Source organism: Rhinolophus ferrumequinum, chromosome 21 (assembly GCF_004115265.2).
Source record: "Rhinolophus ferrumequinum isolate MPI-CBG mRhiFer1 chromosome 21, mRhiFer1_v1.p, whole genome shotgun sequence".
Lineage (NCBI taxonomy): Eukaryota > Metazoa > Chordata > Mammalia > Chiroptera > Rhinolophidae > Rhinolophus > Rhinolophus ferrumequinum.
In genome coordinates, this window is record NC_046304.1 from 36,480,420 (window position 1) to 36,500,563 (window position 20,144).

The 20,144-nt window shown below is 51.3% G+C and overlaps 1 protein-coding gene across 1 annotated transcript; it reads left to right on the forward strand.

The window, feature by feature from the left end:
• The first annotated feature begins 3,317 nt into the window (after positions 1-3,317).
• On the forward strand, positions 3,318-5,371 carry LRRC3C (leucine rich repeat containing 3C). Its single transcript, XM_033090145.1, has 3 exons — positions 3,318-3,425; positions 3,603-3,670; positions 4,027-5,371. Exons 1-3 carry the CDS (start codon positions 3,318-3,320, stop codon positions 4,826-4,828), a joined length of 978 nt encoding a protein of 325 aa, XP_032946036.1. The 3' UTR covers positions 4,829-5,371.
• Positions 5,372-20,144: the final 14,773 nt, after the last annotated feature.

A 20,144-nucleotide genomic window follows, 5' to 3' on the forward strand; every position in this document is an offset into this window, starting at 1 on the left:
AAGAAATGAGCCCCTTCCCCTGACCCCTGCAGGAAAGAACGGCACCCCTCTACTCTTACTACCCCCTACTCCCCTCCAATTCATTCCTGCTCCCCACCCCTACCCCCTGCTCCTTCCTGAGGCGAGGTGTTGAGGTCAATCCCAGAGCAAGTGCAAGGAAGAAAAAACTCTTCCTTCGTTTAGCAATTGTGTTTCTGTTTGGGTGGGGGGCACCCCAGGCATGTGGAGGCGGCGGTGGGAAGGGGGCGGTGATGCTAAGCAGACGAGCACTGAGTGAGAGCTACTGAGCTGGTGGGAAACGAGGAGGAGGTGCAGGGATGGCAGCATTGCCAGTGGGCCCTCCGCTCTCCTCCCAACGCCCAGCCCTGTGGTGGGCTATTTTAGGCTGCAGAGGAAAAGGGCTGGGAGGCCAGGGCCTCGAGAGCCAGAGCCAAGCCGTGGGAACTAGAGCCTTCCTCTGGGAACCAAGATCAGGGCTGTTCTTTAGGAACCCCTCAAGCTGCATTTTCTTTGATATGGATAATTGATATTTTTTTCCAGGGGGGAAAAAAAAGCACTTTAGAAAACTATAAATATTACAGATCAAAAGAGCAATGGATATCAAAACAGTAGCTTTCAGGAAAGATCTCCTGGTGCCCTTCCAATTGCATGACTATCCCTAGTCGACCCCACCGCTCTAGAAATTCTGCGTGGCCCCTGCCACAAGTCACCCTCTTCCCCTGCCTAATGCCAACTCCTCCTTTAGTACCAATCACAGCTGTGTTCCAGGGACTCGGCAAAGGCTTTACATATATAAACCCTTTTAATCTTTGAAACGGCCCTGTGAAGTAGGTATTTTTATTATCCCCACTTGACAAATGAGAAAACTGCAGTACAGAGAGTTTAAATATTTTGCCCAAGGTCCCACAGCTGGGAAGTGGCATTTCTCCCAAAAAGTCATGCCTGGCCACGCCCTTATCCTGTGTGTCCTTCTTGTTTCCATAGATGCCTTGTAAAGACTTCAAGCCTGCCCTGAGGCCACTGTGTTTATCTGTTACATATCCACTTTCCCTGCTAGGGTGCTTGCTGCCTCTCTTACTCATAATTGTATTTCCTGTACATAGAGGATTCTCAATAAATGTTAGCTGAAGGAAGTAACTCACCCACGCATCCCAGACTACAGACAGCCACATTGAGCTCTGTTCTCAGAACGCACCTTGTCCTTTCTTTGCTCTTGGTTCAGTTCATAATATTTTTCCTCTGATCCTTTTCCATCTGGTAGACTCCTATTCATCCCTCAAGGCCTAGCTCACCTGTCACCTTCTCTGTGAAACCTCCCCCAACTGCCCAGGCAGAGTCCACTGCTTCGTCCTCTGGGCTCCTCTGACTCCTGCAGACACCTCAGCTAGAGCCCTCCCCTATGCTATCAGGGGGCTGTATTTGTGCACACATTTGTCTTTCCCCCATTGTCTGGGGGATGTTTTACTTCTCTCTGCATCCTCAAAGCCTAAGAGGCACAGGACGTGTGCACTGAACAACTGAGAGCGTCCACCCAAGGATGGGAGCAGAATGAATGGCAGAGGAGAATTTCTGCCCCAACCTTGTCACCCCCCAGCCTGCACTGTGCACCATCCTCAGGAGGTTCTTCCTTCCTCTCAGGTCTCCCTTCTCTCCTGAGCACTGCACTCAGCCCCTCGGTTAACCACATCCATGCTCCACGTGGCCTCTCCTCTGTGTGTGGACTGCCGCTTCTCCTGCAGCTGCTGTGCAGGGCACCCCAGTCCCACGCTGGCAGCTGCCCTCGTCTGACAAGGAGATAACTCCATCGACAGCCAGGCTCAACTCTGGTGTCTTAGCTAAAGCCCCCGCCCAGTGTAAGAGAAGAGCGGTGGGAGGGACAGGGTCTCCATGCATTCTATTCCACGTCCAGCTACAATCGCAATGGACACTGAAGTATTCAGTGGCACAGTGCCTGGTCTAACAAGCAACCCACAGACAAACGTTTCACTTCTCCTGCCCAAGTATAGAAAACGCGTTTTATCTGATTCCTTGGACAAATGTGACTGTGAGAAATGCCCTATTGATGTCATGAGAATGAGTCAGTGTTGAGTGCATCCCCAGCGATGACATCATCTGGTTTCCTACCGTCTCATCCTGGCCCCCATCACGCTTCTGAAACTGCCTGTTCAAAGGTCACCTACAGGGCCAGCTTCATGGGCATGTGACCTGTGCAGTTGCACAGGGCGCCACGCCTGCACTTGGTTTTGCGATCTGCTATTGCCATCTTGATATTCATAACAGTCTTTGAACAAGGGCCTCCTTTCATTTTTCTACTGGGCCCTGCAATTGTGTGTGTTTCTGGTCATCTGTAGTCTCTTACAAAATCCAGCAAGGTTTTCCTTCTCAAAGAGGTCTCCATGGCATATGACCTCAGCCTCCTCTGTGCAAGTTTCTGTGACATCCCGCTCTTCTGTTCCCTTCCACGACTCAGTGAACATTAAGAGAGGGTTGTGTAATGCAGTGGCATGGGCTGCAAATGGTGGGTGGGATCAAGAGGCCCTGGGGAATAAGTCAACCCAGCCCTCCTTGGCTCTCAGGCACAAGGGAGAGTGAAAAGGACCCACTTGGGAACCCTGGGCCCCAGCAAACTGAGAGAACCTGAGTCAGCTCTAATCCAGAACATAAAATCGGCAGGAAAACTTGTAGGCAACAATATCAGACTTCAGGCACCTTGAAGAACCCCTTCCAACTCCTAGAGGAGCCACCTACCAACAGCACAGAGAACAAACTAAAACGGAACCACAGTGCTGCCCTTCAGGCAAGAGAGCTGCTCTATGAGGAGCCAAAGACGAGCTGCTCTAGAGACAAGTCTTCCAAGGAAAAGGCCAAGGCCAGTTTGCTCATCATGGAAAAAGGGCGTGGTAGAAGGGCAGAGAAGGAGAGTGGGGGAAGAAGGGAGCTGGAGGGAGCCAGCTTGCCGGAGGCAATAGACATGAGATGGGGCCCACCCCAGTTCTGCCCTGCAGGCCTGCCAAACGGGGTCCTTCTGCTTGGCCAGGCTCTGGGCAAGGGACACAGGCTCTGGGAGGAAGAGTCTCTGCCCCAGCTGGGAGAGGAAGAATGGAAGATGGCAACGGCAAAGCCTTGGGAGGGGAGCCCAAGGCAGGGAATGAAACTGGGGCCTTGTCTCCCCAGGCAGAGTTCATCAGGGTCCAGGATCTGCCCTCTCTTGGCATCGTCTGGCCAGGCCATGGCTCAGGTATCTGACACCTGGGGCCCAGAGTCACATGCCAGGAAACTCAACACTCTTGGGCCCCAGCCCCCAACTTCCAGCAGCTATGAGCAAGCAGGACTTCTGGAGGAGGAAGCGGGTCTCCAGAGCGGAGCAGCAGGGAGGCTACTTCCTGGGAGAGGGCAGCCAAGGAGCAAGCTCTCCCACCAATGGGGTGAGAGGCTGGGCGGAGGAGGGAGAGGATGAGGGAGGAAGGAGCAGGTGGAGAAGACAAAGCTGGGGCAGGCAGAGGGGTGGATGCTCCAGGAAAACGGGTGGCTGGGCACAGAGGTGGGGCCTTAGTCACCTAGCCTAGCTGGATGCCCTAAAGTCCTATTGCTGATCTGTCCTCTTTGTCTCCTTCACACTAGTGCCAACCGGCCTTCTGGTGCCTACCTGGCCCACCTGGCAGCCACCCAGGTAGGATGGTGGAAAAAGACTTTAGTCCAATGAGGGACTAAACTCAGAAGCATAAACTTAGAAGCCCCCAGACCCAGAATGACCAATAGGGCCTTGGACCAAGAGACTTCATAGATTAGCCCCAGAATCAGAGACCCTAAAAGAGTCTCAGACCCAGGGGATCTGTTACCCAAAGGGCCCGAATGAGGAGCCCTAGACCCCAAAGAGGAAGCAAAGTTCTCACCCAGGCCTGAGAGAGTCCCCAAAGGAGGGGCTCCAGTCCAAAGAGACTCCCCAGGGGGACCTCAGAAAGAGAGAGCTGGCAGTAGGGAATGCTCTCGACTCACACTTCCTTTATCGGGCTTTTTCTTTTCCAGATTCTACTCCACTCCAGGACTATGCCAACCTATGGCCATGCTCCCACCAGCTGGTCACCTCCTGTCCCTCCTGCTGGTGTTGGGCACAGGGGGTACCATGCCCAGCCCCCAACTACCTCCCCAGGGCTGCTACGTGGCAGAGGAAGCTGGTGAGCGGACGTTCCGCTGCAGCCAGGCAGGCCTGAGTGCCGTGCCCACCGGCATCCCCAACGACACCCGCAAGCTCTACCTGGATGCCAACCAGATGGCGTCAGTGCCAGCTGGTGCCTTCCAACACCTGCCTGTTCTGGAGGAGCTGGATCTATCCCATAATGTCCTTGCCCACCTCTCAGGGGCTGCTTTCCAGGGCCTGGAAGGCACGTTGCGGCACCTCGACCTCTCTGCCAACCAGCTGGCCTCGGTACCCGTGGAGGCCTTCGTGGGGCTGCAGACCCAAGTGAACCTGTCTGCCAACCCATGGCACTGCGACTGTGCCCTCCAGGAGGTGCTCAGACAGGTGAGGCTGGTACCGGGCACTGGGACAGGCCTCGTGTGTGGCTCAGGAGCCCGACCAGACCTCGTGGGGCAGGAGTTCCTGCCACTGGCAGGGGAGGAAGAGCTGTGTGGGCCGGGGCGGGGCGGGGCCCGGCGGGGCACTGACGTGGCTTTGCTGGTCACCATGGGGGGCTGGCTGACCCTGGTGGTGGCTTATCTGACCCACTACGTGTGGCAGAATCGGGATGAGACCCGACGTCCCCTCAAGCGGGCCCCTGTGCTGCCGATGCGCTCCGATGGCTCCTCCACCCTCAGCACAGTGCTGTGAGGCCAGGGTCCTCTTCTCCGGCCCCACACCCCCACTCCTTCACCTGTGCTCTCTGTGTTCCTCTCACCCCCTCTGCCTCCTCCGCAGCCCCGTCGCATCCCCCAAATTCCACCGCCTTTCCTCCTCTGTCTCCCCGAAACTCCTGTCTCTCTCAACCAACACTATCTTTGGTGCCTGGAGTTTTGGTGTGTACTTTTGGTGTCTACTCTGGGCCCAGATTGTTCTAGATTCAGAAGTCCAAAGCTCCCAAGTCCATAGTGGTAGGGAGACGACAGAACAGAGAATGACAGTGGGTGACACGTGTGCCAGCTCAGAAGTAGGAGCAGGCAGCTGTGGGCGCATGGAGGGAGACCCTGCCTGGCTGAGGTGACCTCGAAGGGTTCGCTGTGCTGTACAGATGTTTGAACTGACTCTTAAAGGATGAGAAGGGCTTTGAGGAGAAGAGGGAGGACCTTAGCTGAAAGGTGGTGGACAAAAGCAAAGAAGATGGAAAACAACCTGGAATGTCTGGGCAGCAGCAAGACCTACCTGAGGGCTGGAATAGAGGGTGCAAAAAGGGGCGAGGGGAGGGTGGGAACAAGCTGGAGGTGAGGTCAGAAAGTTGGGGTGTGGCCAGATTGAGACGGATCCTGTGGGCTCCTCCTCTCTTCTCTCTCACCTCTACTGAGAAGCTCCCCCCTCACTTCTTGCCTCTCTCTTAGCCCCAGGCTCCTCTCCCTGTACTCTCTTTTGGGGAACCCCTGGGGAACCCCTTTTGGGGAACCCCTGCTTCCTTTCCTAGAGGCTCCCCATCTTTCTGCCTTTCCTTTATACACTGAAGGGTTTCCTAAACTCTTTCTCTTGGGGGTGAAGTGGTCTCCTTTATGCCTGAGATGGAGATGGGTCACTCCTGGAGAGCTGGCGTCGGGGGAGCAGACTAGGAGGTCTCTCACCCCCAGAACACCACCCCAGGATAACTCAATAAAGTCATTTTTATTAATGCCCTTGATCTCTTTCTTAGAGCTCCTTTTCTTGAATGTGTGTGGCCTCGCAGTGAGGAATGGGAGGGTGTTGGGACCTTCACCACCACCTCCACTGCCACTTTGGTGGTGGGTGCTCTTGCTGGGCTGGAGGCCAACTCCTCTCTCCCCTCCTACCTGGCACTAGACACTCAGCTCCTGACACTAGAGTCTATCTGCTAGGGATGCCAGGGCCTATGAATTAATGATGCCGGAACTGGAAGGATGGGGAATGGAGGGGGCCTGGAGGGAGGAGGGCAATGTCTGGGCATCAGTCATCAGCTGGCAGTCTCCAGCCTGCTGGAAGGGCACAGGAAGCAAAGGGAGAGGGAGCTATTACCCTCTTGGCAATCTTCTTTTCTCTCATCAGGAGTCTGAGCAGGCGATAGGGAGAAACTAGATGTGTTCAAAGTTAATAAAAGAATTCTTGGTGGGGGGTAAAGGGGTAGAGACCAAGTTGGCTGAAGCAAGGGGCTGTATGAGCTATCCCTGTCACCAAATAGGCCCTCAAGAGACCCATAGGGGTCAACACATCCTGTCTATTGCCCCCAAGAAGGATGATCGGCCCATGTGGCCTCCATGGAGGACACAGCCGCTTTGAGGAAGCTTATAGGAGCCCCACTAGAAACTAAAGATAAGCATCATTGAACCAGGGTTCCACTCCACTTAGGGCAGAGCCTGGGCTGACTGGGTGGCCACTCAAGTAGTAGCAAAGGGGAATGTGTCACCTCCCTGGTCCCTCTGACCCATCCTGACTTCCCTGTCTTCTTTCCAGCACCTTCTCCACCCTTGAGGCCCCTCCCACCACTCCAAGGCTGAACTCCCTCATATCAGCCAGGAAGCCTCCACTTGACTCATCTCAGAAAAACCTGGGACACCGCCCCCCCATCCTTTTCTCCCTGGCCTCCCTACTTCCAGGGGTGCTCAGGGAAGGAATTAGGGCGTGAGAAGTTTCAGGCTGCAGCTTTGACCGTCCACCCCAGACACACCCTGGCCTGGGTCTTGGAATCCTGGCCTGTACCTATCAAAGCCTCCATCAGTCCTTCCCCTGCCACTCTCAGTCTGCCCCATTCTGCTCACCCACCCCTACCGGAATCAGGCGGGGCCAGGTCGCACTGGGGCCTGGGAAATAGACTGTGTAGCCCTGTGGGGGTGGAAGGGTGGGGGACAGGCGGGGCCTCGCCTTGCTACCATTGGTGCCCATTCCTGGAGCCTCATTGGACTCCCTGCCATCCTGAGCAGCAGGGACCGAGCCGTTAAGGTCTGCAGAGTCAGCTCCCCTACCCTGTCACTTATCCCCAATTCTCAGATGAGAAAGGATCCAGGGAGGGAAGCTTTGCCTAGAGGCCTGGTCAGGAGGAGTCCCAGAGCCCTGGATAATAAATATTCCACAAGTTATCTCCATGGCCCCATCTGGCTCAAATTCCTTTTCCTGTTTGGAGTTAGGACAGGGCAAAAGGAAGAGGGAACATGAGTGGGGGCTTGAGGAGGTAGCAGGGGAGATGCTTCATTGGCTCCCCTCCCCAGGGAGAGAACCCCTGCAGGCCAGCCAGTTAGGGTCTCTGAGTCAGAATTTGGTGGGAAGGGGGCTTCAGAAGCTGTAGCTCCAGCTCAGCACATTGCAGAAGACTGGAAAGAACAGGGCCTCCACAGACTCAGAGACACCTGCACCTAGAACAACAGTTGCTGAACCCCTAAGCCCTTCCCTCAGCACCCTGGCCTGTGGGTTGTACTTGTCCACTGGGCAGGCAGGAAGGGGTAGCATAACTGGTTTCACCCCCATCCTTATCTCTGCTAGAGATCAGGGATCATAGGACCCGTATTCTGAGATGCCTCCCAGGCCGTGGCAAGGCAGCTGGATGGCCTCATTTTTGCTGCCTGCTTCTGGCCCATCTGCCTGGTACCTGTAAAGGCAGAGGGGGAGGCACTAAGTCAAAACCAGCCTCTCCCACTGGAATGTACTGGAGCCAGGTACAAAGCTGTCAGGTGCCAAGAGAGCCCAGCTACACACCTGGTCTAGCTCTGAGGCAAGAACTCGGGAGGCTTGGGACAGGCCCCTTCTTGTCCTCTCCACGCAGCACCCGGAGCCAGCAGGCTGTGTGTAAGCGTGGGAAGAGGAGAAGTCCCTCACTCAGCCCTTCCACCACCAGCTTCTTCCTGTCCTATGGAGTAGCGGAGAAAGGAGCCTCCAGTCGGAGGGGGAGAGATATAAACCTAACTCTCAGGGGACTCCCAAGCTAATGGAAGAAACAGGGTCCTTTCTCTTTGAAGAGCTCTGAAACTGGTGAGACCCAAACATACCCCAGACACAGAGACTGAAGCACCTACAAAGCCTCATTCTCTACAAAAGGAAACGAATAGAGGAGCAAACTGAATATACCAAGTTGCTGAGGGAGGCAGTTAAGGAGCAACGGATAGGGCACAGCCCCACCCTTCCTGTCTTGGGCTCACGTACAGACATTTCAAGAGCAACACTGAGCTTGTCTACAGAGTGAGGGATGCCAACATCAAAGCCAGAAGGAACACAGGTAGCTTATCCCAAAGGGAGGGACTGTGCCTCTCCATTAGACTAAGGGGAGTTCCAACAAAAAACACGTTCATCTCTCTGGGACTGTCCCCAGCAACCTCGCCTGTCTAGGAGGAATGTTGCCCCAACCCCGCGATGAAGCAAACAAAGCAGAGCAAGGTGTCCACACTGCCAAAGCAGATGCCACCACAAGTCCACTCATTCATTCAACAAACACTCGAATTACTACTACGTGGCAGGCACTACAGACACAATGAGGAAGCCATGGTGCCCATCCTTGGGGACCTGACAGATTAGTGTATCATTAATACTAGCCAGGGTGACAAGGTGTGCGCAAGAGCCATGTGAGCCCAGAAGGGTCACCTAAAGCCAACACCTACTAAGGTTCATATACTTTGCTCACAGGAACACTCGTTCAGAATCCATTTATTTTACCCAGTTTTAAAATCTTATTTTACATAGGCTTCTAATAATTTTGGAACTATGTTTTCCTGCATACAACAAGTTAGAAACAATATATCTGAAGTAGCAAAAAGTATATTATAGATAGTCAGAATAACAGCAGTGAGAAATGACAGCCTGACAGCAGGGAGGGACATTATTTAAAGTATTTACAAGAACTCAAAAAAGCACTGCAGTAAGGCCTTTAGTGTCCTCTAAATGGCCCTGTGTGGATAGGGACCTTTGAGCATTGGCAAAATGCATATTATTAATCACTCTGACTTTGAGTTACCTGCAGAAAAGGTCAAATCTCAGAACATCCACTCTCAGGGACAGGAAGCAGGTGATGCATTTGAGAAAGTTTCCTTTCTATCAGGGCTGAAGGAAATAACGAAGAACAATTGTTGGAAATGCTCATTCTACCTGGCCTGTTTCCTTGTTCCCTCCTCCCATGGGTCCAAGATCTGTCCCTGGGGCTGTGCAGAGAAAGTCTTGGTCAGGACAGCCCCTTGGTTAGGTGAAGATGGCTCTGGAGTCTCCAGCACTTGGACTCAGCACATTATGGTTCTTCTCCATTCATATCTCTCTGTCCCGTTTAATGTCCTATCACAAACAACAACCCACGTGCCTGCCTCAGGTTCATGGAATCCAGTTTATCTTCTCTGAGTCACAATACTCAATTCTGCACTTATGAGGATTACTATCTTTCTCTTTTAGAACACAAAATAAAAACCTCAAGTCCCCCTAATAAAACTAATGTTTGCGGTCAGCCCTCAATTCTCATTCACTTTTGGGGTCGGGTCAATTTATCATGAAGAATCAATCAAGGAAGGTTTCCTTCCAGGGATGTGTGGAAACAAGCACACAGGCACGTCTGTCCTGTAGAACCAAAAAAAGACTCCAAGATCACCAAGACTGCACTCTCAGGTCTCCTGGTGAATATCTCTGTCATAGTCGGTGGCAAATGTCAAAACTCCCTGGACATCCAAAATCTCAGCATTGTCACAGGAGATCCAAGATGGCAGAGTAGATAAACACCATGATAGCTTCCTTCCATGAACACATTAAAATTACAACTAAATTATAGAACAATCAACCTGGAGAACCAACTGAAGTCTAGCTGAACAGAAGTTTTATAATTAAGGATATAAAGAAGAAGCCATGTCAAGACTGGCTGGTCCCAAAACGGGCTGGTCCCAAACCTCCATATGGTGGTTAAAAAGAGGAAGGGATACCTCAGCCTCGAAGGTTCTCCCTAGAGGAGCGAAGGACCCAGCCACACTCCAGGAAGAGGAGCACCCACACCATCTGGCTGTGAAAAACAGTAGGGATTCCAACAATCCGTGTGGGACAGAAGGCTGCTGGAAACCCAGATGTTCTCTTAAATGACCCACACATAGACTCACTCACTTGCAGGCACTCACCTTGGGCTCCAGTGGAGGAACGATGACTCGGAGGCAGTCAGAGGCATAGGGGGAACAGACTGAGGTATGTGGCTTTGAGGCCAGGGTAGGAGGACAATTGCCATTTTCCCTGTGTGGGGTCCTTCTCCCATGCAGCCAGGCAGATGGCCGCCATCTTTAATGTGTTCAGCCCGCCCCCTACACTTCTGGCCAAATCTGAATCTGATTGGTCTGGTGAGTTCCAGGTCTCCTCCCTGCTGACTCACTGGGACCCTGCCCTACCCAACTCCCCCAATCCCGGAGACACTTTCTCTGAGAGCAGCCAGCCCTGCCCACATTGCACTCTTTCTTGGAAAACTATCAGAGTCCACGGGCTCCAGGAGGGTGACAACTGGCCTCGATGTACTCTGAGACTTTTCCTGAGTAGCTCCAGGCTCAGTATTGGCCCCAAACCAGAATGTGCAGTAACCTGGTGAGCACAACTCTTTCCACTCTAGTGACTCCCTGAAACTCTGCCTCACCCAACTCGCATACTGCATGAGGCTTTATCAGTGGCTAAACTTTAAGGGAGCCAGTAAGTAGCAGCAGGGCTCTGGCAGGTAGCCAGCAAGTGTCTTGGCTTTTTGCAGAGCTATCCCAGGCCTGGTACTGGTGGCAGCCATCCTCAGTTCACACCATGGCCTCTCCCACATGCCTCCAGGTTTAACACAGGCAGCGAAAAAACACAGATCACTTTGTAGCTCCTACCAAGTAGTCCCCGGCTGGTCACAGGCAGTGGGTGACCTGGGCCTGCACCAGGTCCCCTCCCTAGAGGCCTCAGAACCAACATACCTGGAGGTTGGCTTCAGACCATCGCAGAGCACCACCCAATTAGCCACACAAGCAGCATACACAAAGGGTGGTCTCAACAGGCACCAGAGTCTGCTGGGGCAAATCCCACTCACTGAGGTAAGCCCCTCACACAGCAGTCCCATAAGCTAAGGACATGGCCAAACCCCACAGCCAATCAGCCTGAGAGTCAATCCTATCCACTGATGTGCCAATAGCAATGAAAGCTCAACTATAACGGGAGGACACACACAACCCACACAAGGGACACTCCTGGAGCAGGTGACCAGGGAGACTATGCCAGGGCCCCACAGGGCACCTACTACATGAGGCTACTCAGCCAAGACTGTGAGACATAACAGATCTACCTCATACATAGAAACAAACACAAAGAGGCAGCCAAAATGAGGAAACAAAGAAATGCATCCCAAATAAAAGAACAGGAGAAAACTCCAGAAAAAGAACCAAATGAAATGGAGGCAAGCAACCTACCAGAGACAGAATTCAAAACAATGGTTATAAGGATGCTCAAGGAACTCAGTGAGAACTTCAACAAAGAGGTAGCAAGCATAAAAAAGGACATAGAAACCGTAAAAAAGAAGCAGTTAGAAGTGAAAAATACAATAACTGAAATAAGAATGCACTAGAAGGCATCACCAGCAGACTAGATGAAGCAGAGGATCGAATCAGTGATTTGGAAGACAAAGTAGCAGAAAACACCTAATTGGAACAGCAAAAAGAAAAGGAATCCAAAAAAAAATGAGGATAGTTTAAGAGACCTCAGGGACAACATCAATTGTAACAACATTTGCATCATAGGGGCAACCAGAAGGAGAAGAGAGAAAGCAAGGGACTGAGAACCTATTTGAGGAAATATGACTGTAAACTTTCCTAATCCGGTGAAGGAAATAGACATACGATGTCTGACAATTAAGTTTGCGAACTTGTTGCAACAAGGTTGCTAACCTTTTTTGATATCAGAGGGATTATTCATTATGAATTTGTACCAACTGGACAAATAGTTAACCAAGTTTACTATTTGGAAGTGCTGAAAAGGCTGCATGAAAAAGTTAGATGACCTCAACTTTTCGCCAGCAATTCATGGCTCTTGCATCACGACAATGCACCAGCTCACAAGGCACTGTCTGTGAGGGAGTTTTTAGCCAGTAAACAAACAACTGTATTGGAACACCCTCCCTACTTACCTGATATGGCCCCCAATGACTTCTTTCTTTACCCAAAGATAAAGAAAAGATTGAAAGAAATACATTTTGATGACATTCAGGACATCAAGGGTAATATGATGACAGCTCTGATGGCCATTCCAGAAAAAGAGTTCCAAAATTGCTTTGAAGGGTGGACTAGGTGCTGGCATTGGTGCATAGCTTCCCAAGCGGAGTACTTCAAAGGTGACCATAGTGATATTCAGCAATGAGGTATGTAGCACTTTTTATAGGATGAGTTCATGAACTTAATTGTCCGACCTCGTACAAGCCCAGGAAGCACAGAGCCCCAAACAAGATGAACCCAAACAGGCCCACACCAAGACACATTATAATGAAAATGGCAAAGGTTAAAGACAAAGAGAGAATCCTAAAAGCAGCAAGAGAAAGGCAACTAGTAACTTATAAGGGAGCCTCCATAAGATTGTCAGCTGATTTCTCAATAGAAACTTTGCAGGCTAGAGGGGATTGGCAGGAAGTATTCAAAGTAATGAAAAGAAGGATCTACAACAAAGACTACTCTACCCAGCAAAGCTATCATTTAAATTCAAAGGACAGATAAAGAGCTTCCCAGACAAGAAAAAGATAAAGGAGTTCATCTCCACCAAACCAGTATTATAAGGAATGTTAGAGGGACTTCTTTAAGACAGGGGGGTAAAAAAAAGATCAAAATTATAAATAATAAAATGGCAATAGCTACATATCTATCAACAATTACCTTCAATGTAAATGGATTAAAAGACATCAAAAGACATAGGAGGGCCGAATGGATAAGAAAACAAGACCCTTACATATGCTGCCTACAAGAGAATCACTTCAGATTGAAAGACAGTAAAGAGATGGAAAAAAGATATTTCATGAAAATGTAAACAAACAAACAAAAAAGCTGGGGTAATTATACTTATACCAGACAAAATAGACTTTAAGACAAAGACTATAACAAGAGACAAAGAAGGACCCAGTAATTGCACTTCTGGGTATTTATCCAAAGAAACCCAAACACTATTTTGAGGGGACCTGTGCATCCATATGTTCATTGCAGCATTGTTTACAATGGCCAAGATGTGCAGGCAGCCTGGGTGTCCGTTGATGAAAGAACAGGTAAAGAGGAGGTGGTACATATGTACAGTGGAATATTGCTCAGGCAGGGAAGGAAATGGGTTCCAGTTACCTATGGTGCCATGGCTGGACCTGGAGGGTATTGTGCTGACTGGAGTATGTCAGACAGATGCAATTTGATTTCGCTTATATGTGGAACCTAAAGAACAAAATAAACAAACAAACAAAACAGAAACAAAATCATAATACATTTTGATGGTTGCCAGATTGGAGGGGGGTTGGGATGTGGGTGAAAAAAGGGGAGGGGATTAAGAAGTACAAATTGGTTGTTACACAGTAATCATGGCGATGTAAGGTACAGCATAAGGAATATAGTCAATAATATTGTAATAACTATGTATGGTGTCAGATGGGTACTAGATTTGTTGGGGTGATAGGTGGGGGGTATGGGGGCAGGATGAAAAAGGTGAAGGGGTTAAGAAGTACAAACTGGTAGTTACAAAATAGTCATGGAGATGTAGGGTACAGCATAAGGAATGTAGTCAATATGGTAATAACTGTGTATAGTGCCAGGTGGGTACTAGACCAGTCAGGGGCATCACTTCTTAAATTAGATAAATGTCTAACCACTATGCTGTACCCCTGAAATTAATATAAAATAATATTGAATGTCAAACTGTAATTGAAAAATTAAAAAGGGGGGGAGGTTAAGGGCAATAAGTGGCCCAAATTTCCAGGTAAAAAACAAGTAAGTCATGGGGATGTAACGTACAGCATGGGGAATAGAGTCAATAACATTGTGGTGGCATAGTGTGGTGTCAGAGGGTTGCTGAACTTATCATGGTGATCACTTCTTTAGGTCTATAAATGTTGAACAATTATGGTGTGTCCCTGAAGCTCATATAATATTGTATGTTAGCTATATTTTTAATAAAAAGTTAAAAACACCCCTCAGTATTGTGAATGATCTGAGAAACCTAAGAAGAGGTGAGCTGCAGAGTGGGGTGGGGAGGCAGGTTGAGGATTCCAGGCCCGAGAGGGGCTGGCACCGAGGGCACGCCCAACCCAAAGCTGCACAGGCTGTGAGAGCTGGCAGGGATCTTCATTTTACAAAAGGGCTCAGAGCGGGATGGTGAGTTATCCGAGGTCACACAGGGAGTCAAGGAAGAACCAGGACTAGAAACCACAGGGCCCCTGTCCTCTGGGACATACACACACACTCCCCTTCCAAGAGAACGGACAGAGGGAGAGACAATGGTAGACCCACGGATGCAACTGAGGGAGGACATGGACAGGAAGAGGGCCCTACCCCACCCACCACAGGAAACCGAAGAAGCTTCAGCAGTGTGGGGAGAACCTGTACATGGTGACTGAGGCTGTGGAGACACTGAAGGAAGCCACCCTGGAGAAGGGGGGCAAGACTGGATGTGACATTCCATTCCCCTCCTCACTGCTGGAGGTTCGAAGTTGGCAATCTCCCAGATGTTTTCTCTGCCCCATCCCCATACATAACATGCTTGCCCCCACTCCTTCCCTCCCACAGTCCTGGAATCTCTCCTGCATCCTTGCCTGTCATTAGGGCATCCTAACGTACCTCTTTCAGCCATACCTGCCTCTCATCCAGTTCCCCTAATAATTGCGTTTTCATCTTTCATAATACCATTCTTTTCTAAGGACTTTTCCATCTATTGTCTCACACGTGTCCTGTGAGGTAGGCTAAATTGCTATTATAATTCCCACTTCATAGTGTTTAGGAAACTACCTGGGAAAAGTCCAGTGGTTCACCAGCTACTTGGTGGTGAATCTGTGAGCAAAACCCAGGTGCTTTCCCCTTGAAGCTCCACCCACTGCCAGAGTTTTCCCACCCTCTGCCAAGTTCCCCTCTCTTCATTTCACTCCAAACCCCCACCCCCTAGACTGCCTGTCTCTTTCCCCAGGGCTCTCTCAGTTCCAACACCACCATCAACCTGCCTCTAGCCATCATCACTGGAGAGAACAGCTGAGGACGCTGGGCGGAATGTGAGGGAGAGGAGGGGAGGCAGACAGCCCAGTGTGCATCCCATGCCTCCTGGCCTCTGGAGTCAAGTCGAAATCTGGGAGGTGGGGGTCTTCCATTCCTCTTTAGGGTCTGCCCCCATAACAGCTGGTGACCTCAGCCCCTTCCTGGGCCCCTCCCAACCCCTTCTGTGTGGCTCCCTAATGCGTGCACCTCCCATCACTCCTCCCACTCCCAGAGGCCACACTATGTGGTAGGGGAGCCAACCAGGGAAGGCAAGGAGTTGGGTGTCAGTGACAGCCAGTGCCCCACTTCTGGCCCCCACAGAAATCCTCCCATTCAAGGAGCAGAAGCTGAAAATGTTTCTTTCCAAACGTGAGAGAAGCTGAAGGACTCTTCTCTTCCCCACCCCATAATGTGACGGGGCAGTGAAAGGGTGGACCAAGTCTATGAAGGCAAGAGGGACACAAAGACACAAAGGAAAGAAACACGTCAAGTGAGGAACTCAAGCCCAGAGCCCCTTCTCCAAACCTAGGTGTGATGACAGGTGGGCTGCAGAGAAGTCCCTCAGACTTTGGCAGGACATGGTGATGTATGGGATCCCAGCCACGGATGTCTTGGGTGTCCTCTCCCTGCCACCAGCCTCCCCATGCTGTTCCAGGCAGGTTGGAGCTAAACCCACCTAGGGCTGCACCACGGTGCAGGAGGATGCCTCTTCCCTTGGGGATCTCAGTCTGGTGCTCCGTCTCTCCATTTGCTATGGTGACAGAAGTGTCCCATTCCCCTCTGCAGTAACCTCGATGCCTTTTGGAAAATACTGTAAGGATTTGAGCTCCCAGGGCATCCCACACTAGATTCTGTCCTGATCATCTTTCCCTAGGAAAGGATACTTGAGGGAGGTCACAGGACGCCAAGCCCCAGAAGGGGGCCTCTGTGCCTGCGTTAAGGGACTCGCTGGGTGAAGTCATGTGAAAACAGGCGGAGTGGGTTAAACCCTGGTCGCCACTGTGCTGTACCCAAAGCTCAGTCCGGGCGTGAGCTGGCCCCCCGGGAGCCCACGCAGTTTGGGGCGCTGCAGGCTGATGCGGAGGAGCTGCTGGCGCTGAAGGGCCTGACCCCAGAACAGCCGACCTCGCAGCTAAGAGAAGGACTGGCGCAGCCGCGTCAGACGCGGATGCTGCAGAAGTTGGAGGACACAGTGGGGCGGGGCGGGGCGGGGCCAGGGACGAGGCCAGAGCAGAGTGGGCGGGATTGCGGGAGGCCGGGGACAGAGTGAGGAGGGAGTTCTGGAGAAGGTTGGAGTGTTGACTGCTGGACTGAGCGGGCGAGAGGCGGGGCTTAAGACGACTGGGGGCGGGGCGAGGTCGCCTGGGGAGAAGTTGGGGAACTTGGGGGCCGTGCTGAAGTAGTGAGGGCCAGACTGTAAGAGCCGGCGACGGTGGTGGCACTAGGCGGGTGCCAGAGGCGGGGCTTAAGACGGCTAGGGGAGGGGTTGGGTCATCCTGGGGCCGAGTGTGGCTGGATGGGGCGTGACCTGCCTCCTCCAGTAAGATCTCAGCCCACACGTCCACTCGAGGGAGGCTTATTTAGGCTGTCGCAGAGGCTGGCCCGCTGCCCTGAGGGAGTCCCCACTCTGAGCGGGGAGACCCGCTCCGTCACCCTCAGGGAGCCCCTTGTCTCTCTAACTGGATTACTCCCATCTCTGTCAAGTGGATCTTAGTGAGCCAGTGGTTCAGAGAATCCTTGGTGCCGAGCCAGGGACACAGTCCTCGAATGACAGCAAGAAACTTTTAGCAAATTCAACCAGCTGGCTACATTTTCTACCTGCTGGGGGCTCTCCTTGGTGAGGGCCCAGAGTGGGGATGGGGTCAGTCCCTGCTGGGCCTGATAGGCCTACTGTATTAGGCCCAGTGGTACCAACCAGGACCTGCAACATAATCTCTGGATTCCAGTACAAAATGAAAATACAGGGCTGCTTGTTAAAAAATTATTAAGAATTATTATTCACGATAGCAACAGCAGAGCATTAAACCAAGTATGGCACCATGAGCAACACGACAGGTCGCACACCCAGGAAGCCAGCTCGGATACCAAACCATAGGCAAAGTGAATCAGAATCCAAATCCTGTTGTCCCCTTCTCCAAGGAAAAGGCAAAAGGTGCGCACCCACCTAGTCCCATCTTTATTTTCCAAAAATGGAATATATCTTTCCAGGAATCTTCTGTCATCCTCTCGTAGAGGGGAAATAGTGAATCTGCTGTCCCCCAACACACACACGCATATACACAAGTTAGTCCCAGCTCGCAGAGCTGCCTTAGAAGAGAGAGTATGCCCTTGTCCCTCCCTCTATCTGCTTTCCCTACCCTCTGCAGAGCTGAGTGAGGAGCAACAGCAATTGCTGGCCATGTCCATGGAGAAAGGGTTCCTTCCCCAACAGACAGAGCTGGTGAGGTGTCTGTCTTAAGAGTTGCAGGATGGGTGTGAGGAAAGACAAGAAGGGTAACATTATGTTTGACCACTAGAGAGGATGCAGGAGCTCATTCAGGTCTAGCTCCTCGCTCAGGAATGAACACTGGCCCAGAGAGCTTCTCCAGGGCCACAGAGCAGGTTCCTAACAGAGCTCTCTACAGAACTCAGGTCTCCAGATTCTTAATCCGTGCCCATTCCTGCTTGACCCTAGCACTCATGGGCAGAGGTGTCAAGGATGGGGGCTGAAATTTAAATTTTTACTGCAGACCACCGCTGAAGTTGGTGGCGGCCCCAAAGCAAAGCATCCTATGATGTTTATTCTCTACTGTGCAGATGGAGATCATGCCTTCAAGAGGGAGGCAGTGCTTTTCTGTCTTCCCTTCAAACTGGGCAGAGGCTTCTGAGTGAGAAACTGAAGGTGATCCAGGCCCTGGTGACTCTGCAGCCTTGACATACAAGGGGATGGACCCCTCTGTATATGGGAGTCCAATGCCTGTGACCACTTTGTGCCCTATGCCGCCCTCTCCTTCTTTCAGGGGCTGGCCAACAACACCTGGCTATCCCCAATCAGGGCTAAGGAAAGCAGAGTGGGGCATGGCACAGCCTGGGGAAGCTGATGAAATGGAGAGACACTTCAGCTCCAAGTGTTCTTGGAGGCAGAGCTTCAAAGGCTCCATCTGGGATCCCGTCTCTTTAAGAAGGACCTGGGGGCTTTGTCCTATCAGGAGGGCCTGGCAGTCATAATTGAGGAGCAAAGCCATGACGTAGATAGGAGCTCCAACACCTGCTCCAGCCGCATCTTCAGCCTGAGGCATAGGGGGATTGTCAGTGGAGGGCTGGGGGCAGCGAGGCCTGACATCTTCAAGTCTGACGCTGTTTGACGTGCCTCAGGCTGAACAATTACTTTCAGCACTTCAGTTCTTCAGCACAACTTCAAGTTGAATAAGTGTCACCAGATGTTGAACAATGCCTGCTCAGCCAGGAGTCTGGAGATGTCTCAGGCTCCAAAGTTAATTTGGGAAAAAAACCTCAGTTTTTCAGGGGATAAGAAAGGAGTCTAGGGATTTTCCTTTGTTCAGAAAAGAAGTATAGTTCATTTATGGAAGTATAGCTCACAGTCTGCAATCTGCACCCCAAACTTCCAATTTCCCAGGGGAGATATAAAAACTCAACACCCTTGGGGTGTGTTCTTCCTGCCCTCTCATCGTCACACCCACATTCCAGCCTGTCTTCCTCCCTAACTATCCCACTTCCTTTCACGCAGAGAAGGTTTGGAAGTACGCGTTATGTCTGTACATGGGGTCACTTCCCCCAAATGCTCCAGCCATCCCACACCCTACAAGTGGGCTCCATGTCCTACAAGCATGTTACTGAACCTTCTCCCTGACCTCGTAAATCCCAAGTGCCAGCTTCTTCCCGTTCTTGCCAGGATCAGTGCGTTCCACCCTTCTGAACTCCAGTAGCCTGCTGTTCTCTCTTTCCTCTTTGGCCCCTTCCTGAGGAGAAAATCAACAATAATAAAAAGGAAAATGGGTAAGGAAATAATGTTCTGTCCCAATGTCTGTGTCTGTTTGCAATGCCTGAAGGACATTCTGTGGGTCAGAGAGACATTCAGGTTCCCAGAGAACAAGTGGGTGGCTGGGGCTTTCTCCCCTAAGTCAATTCTGTTGCCTGATCCCCATCTAGCAACCGTGCACAAATCACAATCTGAGAGCGCACCTCCGGGGTGATTATCGCCCTTTACCTCCTTTGATTGACCACCAGAGGGAGATAGAGAGCAAAGCCTGCCGCCTGCATCAGCACCTTTCAGCACCTTAGCCTCAGGTTTCAGGACTTTCAATGGACCTGAAGAGTTCTTACGCATCAAACTTAAATCTCTTCTAGTGCAATTTAAATCATGCCCCAGATTCCCCTGAACATAAACCAAGACTCTAAGGAGAAGGAGCGTCTGGACCCTAAAGGGGTTCTGTGGCCTTTCCCTAAGACTATGAGGGTGGGGAGTATGTGACAAAAAGATAGGGTATCCTGGATGGGTGGCAGGAGCAGCACAGGGACAAGCCTGACATGGGTATTTTTATTCCAACAACACAAGACCTTTAACCTGGCTGACCCCTCAAGCCCTTATTTCTTCTCTGTCTTGAACACTCGAAGCCTCCTGCTTGGAACACCATTAGGCGGTTTGGGGATAGTTCAATGTGGGGGAGGAGGGGGGAGGGCAGGACAAAGAGGTGACTGAGGACAGGTCTGGTAAAGTTCAGAGTGAATGAAAGAGGGCACGAGAAACGAAAGGAGCAAGTCTTCTGGGTCAGAGGAAAGATGGACTTCTGGCCAGATGGATTTCTGGGGTCCTCAGAGCAGATACATGTGTGGCT